Source organism: Marmota marmota, unplaced genomic scaffold, assembly GCF_001458135.2.
Source record: "Marmota marmota marmota unplaced genomic scaffold, marMar, whole genome shotgun sequence".
Classification (NCBI taxonomy): domain Eukaryota; kingdom Metazoa; phylum Chordata; class Mammalia; order Rodentia; family Sciuridae; genus Marmota; species Marmota marmota.
The window spans coordinates 26,134,842-26,148,724 of NW_025999977.1; the positions used below are offsets into that span (position 1 = coordinate 26,134,842).

The following is a 13,883-nucleotide window of genomic DNA, read 5'->3' on the forward strand; positions in this document are numbered from 1 at the left end:
CCTAGTATGCTTAAGGCTCTAGGTTTGATCCAAAGAGGGAGGGAGGGGAAGGAAAAGGAAAGAAAAGAGAAGAGAGAAAAGGAGGGAAGGATGAAAGAGGGAAGAAGAGAAAGAAAAAGAAGGAAAGAAAAAACTAATGAGTCATTTCTATGTGCCAGGTACTCTATTAACTGCATTACAATAAATATGAGAAATCTAAGGTTTAACGACAGCTCTGCTGTTAGCTGTGTAATGCTGGACATACTAATCAATTACACTCAGTCTTAACGTTAATATTGTTAGATTGTGAGAATAATAATTACTTCATAGGGTTACTATGGGGTTGAAACTAGCTAATGGCTGTAGTAAAGGCTTGGGAGCCACAGCTAGCACCTGGCATGAGCTGCCTAAAGCCAGCACCAATAAAATGGAACCAGAATCAGAATTGTTGCAGGAAGAAGAAGCTGGCCCCAATTCCTGGCAAAGAGCTAAAGAATCAAATTAGTATTCTCTTAAGAATCTTCAGCCTTGGGGCTACATCCATTTGGGGAGAAGGCATAGAGAATATTAAACAGAAACCTTGGGGCAGACTGGTCCTAACACAAAAACAAAGGTTGTGGATGGGAACAGACTAGTCTCAGGAATGCAACATTTGCTTCAAGTTGGCACCTAGAAACAGTGCAATAGGGTTGTTCTGAAAAATACGTAATGCTTTATAAATTTTTATTATTAAATACATACACACACACCAACACACATAGATACCTATCCCCACCCAGAGATGAATTTATATGATGCATGACTGAATAGAAGACAGAATAGATGAGAGGGCAGAAACATCAGAGAGAGCAAAGAGGGTGGTAATAAAACTAGATCAGAGAGGCCATATAAGGTGACAGCTAATCATTTAGGCTTTAAAAACAAAATGCCAGATTCAAATCTTGGTTCCATCACTTATCTTTCAGTGTAAACTCAAACAAGTTAAATAATTTTCCTGAGCCTAATTTTCCTCCTAGATAAATGCAGGTAATGTTAGTACCTACCTCATAAGATTGTTGAAAGTATTAAAAGTGTGTGGGGTGTGTGTGTGTGTGTGTGTATGTATGGGACTTAGAAGAATTCCTAGCACAGAGGAAACATAAGTTTCCTAATCTATAAAATGGGGACAATTAAATTTATTACCTCACAAGTGATTAGACAAATTAAGTAAATTAAATCTATAAAGTGCTGAGTACATAATAAATCAATTAATATTAGCTATTTTCCTTAAAATATGGGTGGATACCAAAAAGAAATTTTAAACTTGGGAAAATATTTCATAATGGAATTTAACAAAGTATTGTGAGAATCCTTACTCCCATTTTAATGCTGAATATATTACTAGGAAACCATGAGAAACTTGGCATACTTATCCATTTTCCAGTATGTAAAATGCATCTGAATAATTCCATCTCTTAGATCTGTCAAAGGATTCAAGTTACAGATATGAAATACAGACAAAAAAGAAAGAAAAGAAACAACTAAAACAGCAATTTTAAAATAATATTCCTCTTGAGTACTCATTTACTGACAAAGAAAATATTAAAACTAATAGCCTAAAGATTGGTAATCAGAAAGCTATTTATGAGGCTGGGGTTGTAGCTCAGAAGTTGAGCGCTTGCCTCACATGCGTGAGGCACTTCAATCCATAACACCACATCAAAATAAATAAATAAAAATAAAAATATTGTGTCTATCTACAGCTAAAAAAAATACTTTTAAAAAGCCATTTATGGGGGCTGGGGTTGTGGCTCAGTGGTAGAGCACTCCCCTCGCACTTGCGAGACCCTGGGTTCGAACCTTAGCACCACATAAAAATAAATAAGTGAAATAAAGGTATTAAGTCCAACTACAACTAAAAAATAAATATTTTAAAAAGCTATGTATGGTTTTACCTATAGAGAAAACACCACTTTTATAATTTAAAAGATGGGCACTCAGGGGCTGGGGCTGTAGCTCAGTGGTAGAGCCCTTGCCTAGTATGTGTGAGACACTGGGTTCAATTCCAGCACCACATATAAATAAGCAAATAAAATAAAAGTCCATCAACAACTAAAAAATACTTTTTAAAAAGGCATTCTGTCCATCTACAACTACTAAAAAAATTTTAAAAAAAGAAAAAATAATTCTCAGTACCACATATAAATAAATAAAATAAAGGTCCACTGACAACTAAAAAATTTTAAAAAATAAAAAGATGGGCAATCAGAGAGACACTTGCTGCAATGTGCTTTCTAAAGAACAGAACAAATGTTGCCACAAAATTTAAAAGTCAACTAATTGAAACCCAAATGAGCAGAATTTTTATTTAGTCCATATGTAGACTAAGACAGTAGAGAAGTCAAGAAAATTCTGAGGAGGTGGTTGTGGTCAGCAATGTCAACTGCTCAGAGGCCAAGGCAACAACTGGCAAGTGTCCACAAGATCTAGCAGGATTTAATTGGTGGATCTAGACAAAATAATTGTATGAATAGTTGGAGTTGTGGAAAATACTAGATAAATCACAGCACAACACAGGAGAGGACATATATAAAGAGCAAAAGACAACCTTGACTTAAGATAAGTTTTCCCTATTTGGAGATATTCAAACTGAGATTTTTTTTCTCTGAGCTATAATTTATTCTAATAGCAGTAGGGCACATTGATATTGGGGATTTATTCTTCAAAGACTATTACTGGATTATCATTAACCCAAAGTGAATAGGATAACCTTAGTCTTTCTACCAAAAAGATGTTAAAATACAAAAATTTAAGAAGATATATATGAAAGTATAAATGGAATGATGTTTCACTGTATTTTATTAAACTACTTCTCAGAGATTCTTGGCCAACAATGAAGATTTAAGACCTTGTTTGGAGATGTGATATGGGTACCAGTATCTATCCCAAAAGAATATGTGGACTAGGGTTTAAGAAACCCCCTGGAAATTCTTCTGCTGAGTTCTGACTGACCACAGATATCATTCATCCTAATATATATCCAGGACTGTCTAGAAATATAATGTGAGCCATATGCATAATTAAAATTTTCTAGTGCACACATTAAAAAGTAAAATAACAGGTAAAATTAATTTTAATATTATTCAATTAACCCAATAACCAATGTAGTATCAACATAATCCATATAAAAATTATTGCTGAGATAAATTACTTTCTTTCATACTAAATCCTTGAAATCCGGTATGTATTTATATTTCTATGTGAACTACCCTCATCTGAAATGTTCAATGGCCATATGTGGCTAGTGACTTTCATATTGAACAAATATGGACAGCACAGATCTAAAATCCAGATCACCTGGAATCAAAAACATAGGCTGTCCTGTTTACATATGTAATTGTGACATAAAGAACCATGTCTGGCACATAACTAGCCCTCAAAAAAAATATGTGTTAAATGATTGAATGAATGAATGTGCTGGGTTTATATACATATTTTCAAAAACAAAATTCCTGTGACACAAAATTCTAGTTGCATTATTAGAACTATTAGGAAAAACATATAATTATATTAAACTCAATTCTAGTCTCAATAATAGTTTAATGATATACAGTTAATAAACACAAATTTCCAAACAGGTACATACTTTTCAAATACATTATAAACACATTTTATTGCCAATAGGGATTTTTATTCTATAATCACTTTAAAATTATATTCTTAAATATTTAGCAATTTAAAATGCTATTAAATTCCACTAGCAAAATCAAATGAACTACTTTTCTCTCCAGAATGAATGAATGCCACATTAATTAAACATACACAATTTTCACATATTCCACTAACATTTGCAAATAAAATGTTTTACATCCACTGCCCAATTTACCCTAACAGTGGAAAAAGAATATGCCAAATGTAGCTTCAAATCTTGGCAAATAGTTAAATTATACTATTTTACAAAAGGCTTAACCCCAAAAGTACTGAGTTTATTCAGTTATACATGAAAAGGGACCAGAGTAGCTGATACTTAGTAACAAAGGCTAGAGAGAAAAGCTTACCTTGTCTGCTAAAAGCTCTCGTATCTTGCTTGCTTGAACTCTAAATTTCATAAGCTGAGACTCCAGAGCTGCGCATCGCTCTTTCCAATCTATTGGTCCTTCTGAATCAGAAGGCTCTGCCATAATTATTCTAAACAAGAAAGCATTCAAACAGCATAACATTAGCACTTAAGATAATCCATTAAATCACCCAATGCACCCCATCTAATGATATCCAGCCACAAGTTTTAAATTCTAAGATAAATTCCAGAAGCTGGTGTATTTTATGGAAAGAACTGAGTGAGACAGGAGGCCAGGGGTGGAAGCCCCACTGTGTTACTTACCTTTTTTTTTTTTTTAGTTGTTGTCAATGGACCTTTATTTTATTTATTTATATGCAGTGCTAAGAATTGAACCCAGTAACTCACACATGCTAGGTAAGAACTCCTTTTTTTTTTCTTTTTCTAGTTAAGAACTCTACCACTGAGCCACAACCCCAGCTCCTCAAATTCAGCTTCTTTTTAAAAAAAAAAATGTATTTATTTATTTATTCTAATTTGTTATGCATGACAGCAGAATGCATTTCAATTCATAGTACACATACAGAGCACAATTTTTCATGTCTCTGGTTGAACACAAAGTAGAGTCACACCATTCATGTCTCCATACATGTACTTAGAGTAATTATGTCCATCTCGTTCCACCATCTTTCTTACCCCCATGCCTCCTCCCTTCCCCTCCCTCCCCTTTGCCCTATCGAAAGTTCTTTCATTCCTCCCATGCTCCCCCAGACATCCCCAATATGGATCAACATCCACATATCAGAGAAAACATTCGGCATTTGGTTTTGGGGGATTGGCTTACTTCACTTAGCATGATACTCTCCAACTACATCCATTTACCTGCAAATGCCATGATTTTAATTCTCTTTTAGTGTCTCAGTTTACACAATCTGGAAAAAGAAAGATGCTGACAATCACAAACTATCCTTCCTCACTGGTAAGTTGTGAGGGACAAATTAAATATTTGCTGTTTCTAACAGAACTCTGGATAGTATAATAGCACAGCACAGAGTACTATTATTATTTTAACTCTGTCCAACAGATAGACTTTTAAAATCCATAGCTTATAATTTTACCACACTCTTACATTTACAGAAGTATCACAGTTTGATTCAATTGATAGCACAATAAAATAACATAGAGAAACACTATACCAGTGCTACAAATATATATTAGATTTGTTCTAAAATTATTACTTAGCACCACTCTGAATTTGTCCAAGAACAGGCTATCCTTCAAGCCAGAAATCCTTTGGCATATTTATCTAGGTAAGTTATGATCCTGACAAGTGTGCATAATTTTTATTGGTGTAAGAAGAGAAAAACCTATAAATATGAAATTTGGAATCATCTACATTAATCTGGACTCAGTATTTTCCATGATATTAACTTTCCTTTTGGAGGAGAAACACTATAGGGAGGAAGACAAGAGGCCAGGGAACTGGTTTTTAAATAGGTGTTACTTCATTAAGCATGATTGTTTCTGGCTCTGAGATTCATAAAAGCAACTTTAAATGTTGCTTTTTTTTTTTTTTTCAGTGCTGGTAATCAAACTCAGAGCCTCACACGTGCTAGGCAAATGTTCTACCAATGAGGTACCTCCTCAGCCCATTGTTAATGTTTTATTGAGTTATTAAAATAAAAGGTTTAAATAATGTATTTCTGAATTGTCCTTGCTATGAACTGATAAAATTTGCATTAGGAATGGATCTCCTGCAGGAGCCAAACTCCAGGCATGAGGAGCATGTTACTTAGACCCTGGAGGGTCCTGCAGTTGAAGTATGTTATTTTATTCTTTTGTTTTATAAAAATACAATCAAGTTTATTCCCAGTATTTAGTGTAATTTATTCTCCTCCCTAAATCTATACCAACTTTTAAAAAACTGTATGCTAATAAAATCCCACTGAAAGATTTTCCTAGCATAAGTATTGGTTTGTGCATAATGTACTTTTTTATATTAATACTGACATTATCACTCAATCTTTTAAAAACAAATAAATACAAGCAGAATTGTTCTATGAAGGCTACAACTTTTATTAAAAGTATCCCACCATGTCAAAGCCTCCAGATACCTTTCAATCCCAGCTATAGTTTAAGGAAAGTTCATCATGGTAGAGCTGACATCATTCTCTTCTTGTTTCTTGGTGTCTACAGCATCCTTGCTTCGCTGTTTTATCCGTGTTTTGTTTGTTTGTTTTTTAGAATAATATTAGCCTTGTAAATAATCTTTTTCATTTCCCATATTAGCATTTACTATTAATGACTCACTTCAGCATTGATGCTTTAGGAGTAGAAATGTAATTTGCCAAACACAAACTTTTTATCATTCTACTATTTGATTTCTCTCATTATTAGCTTTAAAAGAGACAGGGAAAGAAAATATGGATGAAATATTAAAAAATAAAAAGCAGTCATGAAACAGCCATCCTTAATTCTTGATCCATTCATACAATTGTGCAGAAATGTAGGGACACTTTTCTGTCTTAAGCAACTAGAAGTCTATTTCATGCTGGTTAAATTTTGATCTCCATTTACACCCCCTTGTTTATGTTCTAGTGTAAAATGGCTACAGATTTTGTTTTGTTTGTTGCAGTGTTAGGGATAGAACCCAAGTCCTTGCTCATGAAAGGCAAGTCCTCTGCCACTGAGCTACATTCCCAGCCTACAGTCAAAAATAACATAAGGAGTACATATTTCTCAGCAAATTAATAAAAGAATCAAGGTAATATACCATATGAAAACCACACAATCATCTCAACAACTCAGAAAAACGCTTAAGAAAATACATAGCCCCCATAATAAAGGCATTCAACACACCAGCAATAGAAGGAAATTTCTCCCTTGGGGCTAGGAATATAGCACAGTTGGTAGAGTGCTTGCCTCTCATGCACAATTCCCTGGGTTCAATCCCCAGCACCAGCCCACCCCCTCCTCAGAAAAAAGAAGAAGGAAATTTCCCCAGCCTGATAAAGGACATCTATAAAAAATCCCACGGTTCACATCATACACACTGGTAAATGATTGAAAGTTGTCCCAATAAAGTCATGAACAAGACAAGGATGTCTGCTTTCATTACTTCTATTCAACATTTCAACATTGTACTAGAAAGGGCAAGAAAACAAAATAAAAAGCAACCCAGTTGGAAAGGAAGTAAAACTATCTCCATTTGCAGATGACATGCATGATTCCTTAGAATTTTCTAAGGAATAATGAGTTGAGCAAGATTCTAGGAAACCAAATCAATATATAAAAATCAACTGTTCTTCTGTATACTAGCAAGGAAAAATCCAAAACCTAAATTGAGAAACTGTTCCCTTTACTCTATCATCAAAATCAATAAAATATAAAACTTGTTAAATTTGCAAGGCTTGTACTTTGAAAACTTCAAAAGACCCATGAAAGCCAATAAAGATCTATATAAATGAAAGAAATTGCATGTTCATGGATTGGAAGACTGAATCTGTGAAGATGGCATATTCAATGCAATCCCTTCAAAAAGTGCAACTATTTCTTTTGCAGAAACTAACAAGTTAAACCTAAAATTTACAGGGAACTTAGAATAGAATAGCCAAAATAATTTTTTAAAGTTTGAGGACTCACACGTTTAACTTTCTAACCTTACTGCAAAGGCACAAATCATAGGACTTCATGATACTTGCATAAGGATAGACATATAATATAGGTCAATGGAATAAAGTTGAATCCAGAAATAACATTTCACCTTTACATTCACTGACTTTTGGCAAGGGTATCAAGACAACTCAATGGGGGAAAGAATAGTATTTTAAACAAATGATGCTTAGACAGTTGGATGCCCCAATGCACAAGAGTTAATTTGATTCCCTACTTCATACCATATACACAAATTAACCCCAAATGGATCAAAGAGCTAAATGTAAGGGCCAAAGTTCTAAAACTCTTTGATGAAAACAGGTATAAATCTTCAGGAGCTTGAACCAGGACATAGTTTCTTAGATATGTTCTAAACAACAAATAACTAAAATAGATAAATTAGACCTCATCAAAATTTAAGAATTATTGTTGGCTGGGGTTGTGGCTCAGTGGGAGAGCACTTGCCTAGCATGTGTGAGGCACTGAGTTTGATTCTCAACACCACATATAAATGAATAAAATAAAGATCCATCAATATCTTTAAAATTTTTTTAAAAAATTTAAGAATTGGAGCTTAAAAGGACACAATCAAGAAAGTGAAAAAAAATTTACAAAATGGAGGGGGGCATATTTGCAAATCATGTACTTGATAAGGAGCTTGTGTCCAGAAGATATAAAGGACTCATACAATTCAGCAGTAAAAAGAGACAACCCAAATGAAAAATGGCCAAGGTATCTGAATAGACATTTCTCCAAAGGAAATAAAAATGGCCAATAAGCACATGAAAAGATGTTCACCATCCTTAACTCTACAGGAAAGTGAAAAATCAAAGTCATAATGACATTCTATTTCATACCAAATAGGATAGATAAAATGAAAAAGAACATATACTAACAATTGTTGGTCAGAATGTGAAGAAATTGGAACCCTCATATATTACCAGTGGTATTGCAAAAATATTGCAGCTGCTTTGGAAATAGTTTAACAGTTCCTCTAAAGTTTAGTTACCTTATGACCCAGTAACTCCAATATGAAGTATAGAGCCAAGGGAATTGAATACATGGTTCTCACAAAAACCTGTGCACAATTATTTATAACATCCAATCATAAAGGCCCAAAAGAGGAAACAACCCAGTGTCCACCCTCAAGTGGATGGATAAACAAAATGTGACATAAACACAGAATGGAATATTATTCAGATACAAAAAGAAATTAAATACCACTACAGCCTATAAAAATGGATGAACCTTGAAACATTATTATAAGTGAAACAAACCAGACAGAGAGACAGAAAGCAGTTAGTGGTTGTCAGGGGCTATGATAAAAGGGCAATGGGGACTGGGATTTCTTTTGGGGGGTGATAAAATAATCTAGAATTAGATTGTGGTGATGATTGCCAATTTTGAAAATATACTAAAAATCACTGAATTGCACAGTTTTAGAAGGGTAAATTTTATGGTTTCTGAATTACATCTTGATAAAAAGCACAAATTTATGAACAAGAAAAAGTAGTAGTTTAAGTGGATGTACACTAAAAACACATTTACAAATAGATCATTTAATGATCCATTATATGTGGTTATTATCTCTTCCAAGAATGTCACCATTAACTCAAATAATTAAGAGGTAACTGTTGGGCTGGGGTTGTGGTTCAGTGGTAGAGCGCTTGCCTAGCATGCATAAAGCACTGGGTTCAATCCCCAGGACCACATAAAAAATGCTAAATAAAGGTATTGTGTCCATCTACAACTAAAAAAAGTTTTTTTTTAAAAAAAGGGTAACTTAACTTCAAAAATAAAAGCATCATGCATATAGCTTACCTAAAGCACTTTGCTATGAAAAAAATGACACAACAAATAACATCAAAACTAAACACACCTATTTTTCAGTTATGCTAATTTATTTTACAATGAGGTAGTAATGCTTTAAGAATTTTATTATATTGGCACTTAACATCTGCATTCCATTTTAATTGGGTCATAATAAAAAAAATTCAAAACTGCAGGAGAAGCAGTGAAGACAGAATATAACCCCAGCTACTAGGGAGATGGACGCAGGAGGATTACCAAGCTTTATGTCAACCTGGGCAACTTGGTAAGACACCCCCCCCACACACCGTCTTGAAATAAAAATATATTTTTTTTAAAAGGGCTGGGGTTGTAGCTCCATGTTATAACACTTCCCCAGCATGTGTGGGGCCTGGATTCAATCTTCAATACTACCAGAAAAATTTTTTTTCAAAGCTTCAGATTGGTCCACACTGAGGTCTAGACACCTGGTTTCCTCATTTCATTCTATAATATCAGTGTATAAAAGTACAGAAGTAGCTTGCACTAATGCACCATCTTGAGTAGTTAAGAATTCTATGAACAATAAATATTACCACTGATGTTATAGAACTATAGCACTTTGGAGCTATAACCAATTACTTAAAAATATATATATCTAAATTCTGAATCTGAAAGTGCTCTATCTTCTCTGCAGGGGACAAGAAAAAGTCTTGAGTTTTCCAAATACCTTCAATAACTTTTGAAAATACATACTGACACAAAATAAACTGTTTACAATTGTGGAATGAATGCTCTTTTCTCTGAATCTCTGACTTCCTGTTTCTCTTACAAAACCCCAAAAGGAAAGATTCATCTCCTTTGGTTTACTCTGATGGAGTTCAGGGTTAACCTCTCACATTCTTTAGTTCTCTTCTCTTAAGGGACAGCTTAACTGGATCAGGTAACTGTGCTTTCCTTTTTTTTCTTTTTAGCAGAAAAGATGCCTTTCTTGACCGGACTGAGACATGCCTTGTTTAAAGAACCTTACCGCCACCACCTAGCCCCACTTCGGCCACGCCTGCCCTTCAGTGGCACTGCCCCAAACAGCCTGCTCCTCGCCCCACACTCCTCAGGCACGCACTGAGCGGTGCGGTCCAGACTTGCAAAGACAGGAATTTTCACAAAGAAAGTAGTGACCCGCAGGTAGCCCAGCACTAGTGCTTTCACAGCACAAATGGTTCGACTTCTCTTCTCACAGTGTCTCGCGCTCAGAATACCACGGCTAAAATGTTCCATCTTTTAAAAAGTGGTCTACTGACTTCGGGGACAGCGTAGTTTCATGGTAGGTCACCTTAGGGCACTTTGACGTCCCGGCAACTCGAGGTGTAGAAAATGGCTCGTTAAAGTTTTGAGAAGTTTCTCCCGGGAGATCACAGTGGGGCTCCCCAGAAGCCGAGGCCAAGCCGCAGCATCCCTAACTGCGGGGGCATCTCTAACCTGGGGCCCCGCTGTGCCCACAAGGACCACAGGCGCAGTGCCAGAAACCCGGGCTCTGGGTTTTCAAACAAAACGTCACAGGAGCCCAGGGGACGTAGGGGTGCGGGCCACCGCCCCCAACCCACCCCTGCAGACGAGACCCAGACCTGGAGGCAGACCCCGGCTGCAGCGGGAGACGTGGGGTCTAGAGCTGCGCCAGCTGCTCCATCCTCCGGATCCCAGCAGCCGACTCTGCCCGCGGTCCCCATCCTCGGCTCTATGAGCCCCCCGGACCGCGCGCTCCCGAGGGGGCGGGGATCCCGGAGTGGCTGAGACGCTGGGGTCGTCCCCCGGCTCCGGGTACTTCCCATCTGCTTACCTCTGCTGCGGGTCCCCGGTGGCAGCACCCAATGTCCCTGCCGGCTGCGCCTGATCCCGGGCTTCCCGGGCTCCCCGGGCTCTCCCGGCTCTCAGCCCGCGCCCGCCTCTCTAGGAGCCCCCGGCGGGCGGGGACAGGGCGCCACCCCTTCCCGGGACTGGCGGCCGGGATAGCCAATCCGGGACCACGGAAGACCACCCGTCGTCACTGAAGAGTGTGTCTATAACTTTGGCTCTTCCCAGTCTCCTTTCCAAGTAGTTCTGTCCTGACCCGTGTACCCCGAGCCTTCCTCACATCTAGACCTCAGACCTTGTTGTAGAGGTCGGTCACGTACTTTCTAGTTCCTCTGCCGGGCTGGACTATCATTATACCATCCTCCTGCTTAAGTCTCCCAGCCTGATATATCTCTTGTGAGTCCATCCTTCATGCTCCAGGCGAGTTAATTGTCCTTCAGGGCAGTTTTGATTTACACCTTGCCAGAAACCTTCATTGACTTCCTTTTACTCAAATTATCAAGAACAGATTCCCTAGTCCAGTGTTCAAGGCCTCCATTCTACCTGCTCAGGTTTATTGTTCACAGCTGCCTTTACACCTGAGACCACTGCTGTGCACCTCCCCACCCCCAAGGACGCCCACTGGGAACATTTACAAGCTATTTCCTTTGCATGCCGCCTTTGAAAGTTTTAACTATCCCTTAAGACACAGTTCAAAACAATCTCCGTAGAACCATGCCTGTCTCTCCACAGAGCAGAAATCTATTGTTTCTGCTCCCTGAACATCTAGGGTTTTGCCCCTCTTGGCACTTACTCCGTCTGTTTTATGTACAACCCCCTATCTCTCTACCAGACTGCAAGCCTTTGAAAGCAAGGATTTGCATCCTTCGCAGCATCCGGTACACCGCATGTTGCATGAATGGTATTTTAAATCTAACTGGATTTTACATCCCAAGCCGAGGTCAGTTCAGGGTAAAAGGAGAGGAGAGAGGAGGGGGACAAATTCTGAAAGTTATGGGTAATTCTTCCCAGGTCACAAAACTAGGTCAGACAAATTACTCCCTTTGATTCACAGTTGGTCAACAGAGAATCTCAGAAGGCTTTTTTCACTGCAATCTTTTTTTTTTTTTAAGGTGATCTCATAAAGAAAAAAAAAATCACAAAACAGAGATTTACAAAGTTCCTCAAAGGGAAGACAATAAGTGAAAACAAAAGGCCAGCAAGTGAGGGGCCGAGTATCAGGCTTCCATATTTCTTCCAGATGAGCACTAATTTTGGACTAGATCCCAGACTACCCCCACACATCAAATTCCTTTTGCCTTCTGTGGGAGCTGATGATGCATATCATATGAAAAATTGTCTCCAAACAGCCTTGGCAAACAAGCAGGCTGAACTGGGCTTATTTTACAGAGCAGGCAGGAGTTAAATAAACAGAGTTTAAGTGACTTGCATAATTTAACACAGCAAGTCAAAAGAGACCAAGCAGGAGAAAAAGAATGCTAAAATAGAATCACTTCCGTTTTGTGACTCAGAAATACTAAATAGACTTAGAGAACTGAGTGAATAAGATCACTCATGAAAAGCAGTTTTCTAAACACGGCTGCCACTCCTGTAAGGCTCAGCCAACATTAACTTACTGTCACCTTTTTCTGGAAACATGACAAACTGAATATGTTGGCTCTGGAGAAAAATGTGGACCAGCATCCTGTTTCTGGCTGTGCTAAGAAAAACACATGGTACAATGGAATATTATTCATCAATAAAAATAAATAAATAAAAGTTCTAATACATGTTGCACATTGGCTAAGTGTTGAAAAATAGGCTAAATGAAAGAAGCCAATCACAAAACAACATTTAGTTTATGACTCCATTTATATGAAATGTCCAGAAGAGGCAAACCCAGAGAGACAGAAAGTCAATTAGTGGCTGGGAAGGGATGGAGGTGATGGCCAATGGAAGCAAGCTTTCTTTTGGGGGCAAAAAAAAAATTATAAAATTAGTAATAGTTGAACAAATTTGTGAATATACAAAAACCCATGGGCATTTACAATTTAAATGGGTGGATTTTATTTTATATGAATTATAATAAAGATGTTTTTAAAAAGAAAAGTACCTGTCAGTTTGGGGTTTTATATTAGGTAGCCATGGAAAGAAAATATCTCTGAACAGATTTCATGAATGTTCATAGTGATACTACCCTTGTTTTATACCTGTTTGTCTTAGTTTATTTGCTATTATTGGATTTCTTCCTTTCATGTTTTAATCAGCCTTTCATTGCTGTGACCAAAATACTTGACAAGAACAACTTAGAGTAGGAAAGATTTATTTTGGCTTACAGTTTCTGAGGATTCAGTCCATGTTCTTCTGACTCCAAGGCAGTATTATATCATGGTAGAAGTGTATTGAGGAGTAAAGCCATCAGCTAGTGGGAGCCAGAAAGGACAGAGAGAGAAATGAAAGGGCAGGAGAGAAGATAAACACTTTCTATGTGCTCAGGTATGAACTTCCTCCAATTAGGTCCTACCTTTCAGTAGTCCATTATCAGCGCAATAATCCACCAAGTGGATTAATCCACTGATGAAGTCAAAACCTTCAT

At 37.3% G+C, this 13,883-nt stretch overlaps 1 protein-coding gene and 1 long non-coding RNA gene across 7 annotated transcripts in view; one reads left to right on the plus strand and one right to left on the minus strand.

Moving 5' to 3' along the window:
- Positions 1–10,897, plus strand: part of LOC125617188 — a 28,677-nt gene extending 17,780 nt beyond the window's left edge. Inside the window, exon 2 of the long non-coding RNA XR_007348095.1 lies at positions 9,676–10,897. This is a non-coding gene — a long non-coding RNA (uncharacterized LOC125617188). The remainder of the gene's footprint in view (positions 1–9,675) is intronic.
- Positions 1–11,438, minus strand: part of Plekhh2 (pleckstrin homology, MyTH4 and FERM domain containing H2) — a 109,929-nt gene extending 98,491 nt beyond the window's left edge. For 5 of the 6 annotated variants that reach the window (XR_007348094.1, XM_048804462.1, XM_048804465.1 and 2 more), the window contains exons 1-2: positions 11,295–11,438; positions 4,017–4,146 (exon numbers count right to left, since the gene is read on the minus strand). Coding sequence is in view for 4 of the 6 variants with exons in the window: in XM_048804462.1 (XP_048660419.1) it covers positions 4,017–4,139 (123 nt within the window). In the remaining 2 variants the exon portion in view is untranslated. Of the gene's footprint in view, positions 1–4,016; positions 4,147–11,294 lie in introns of those variants that run through there. The other variant, XM_048804464.1, reaches the window with a different exon arrangement.
- Positions 11,439–13,883: the final 2,445 nt, after the last annotated feature.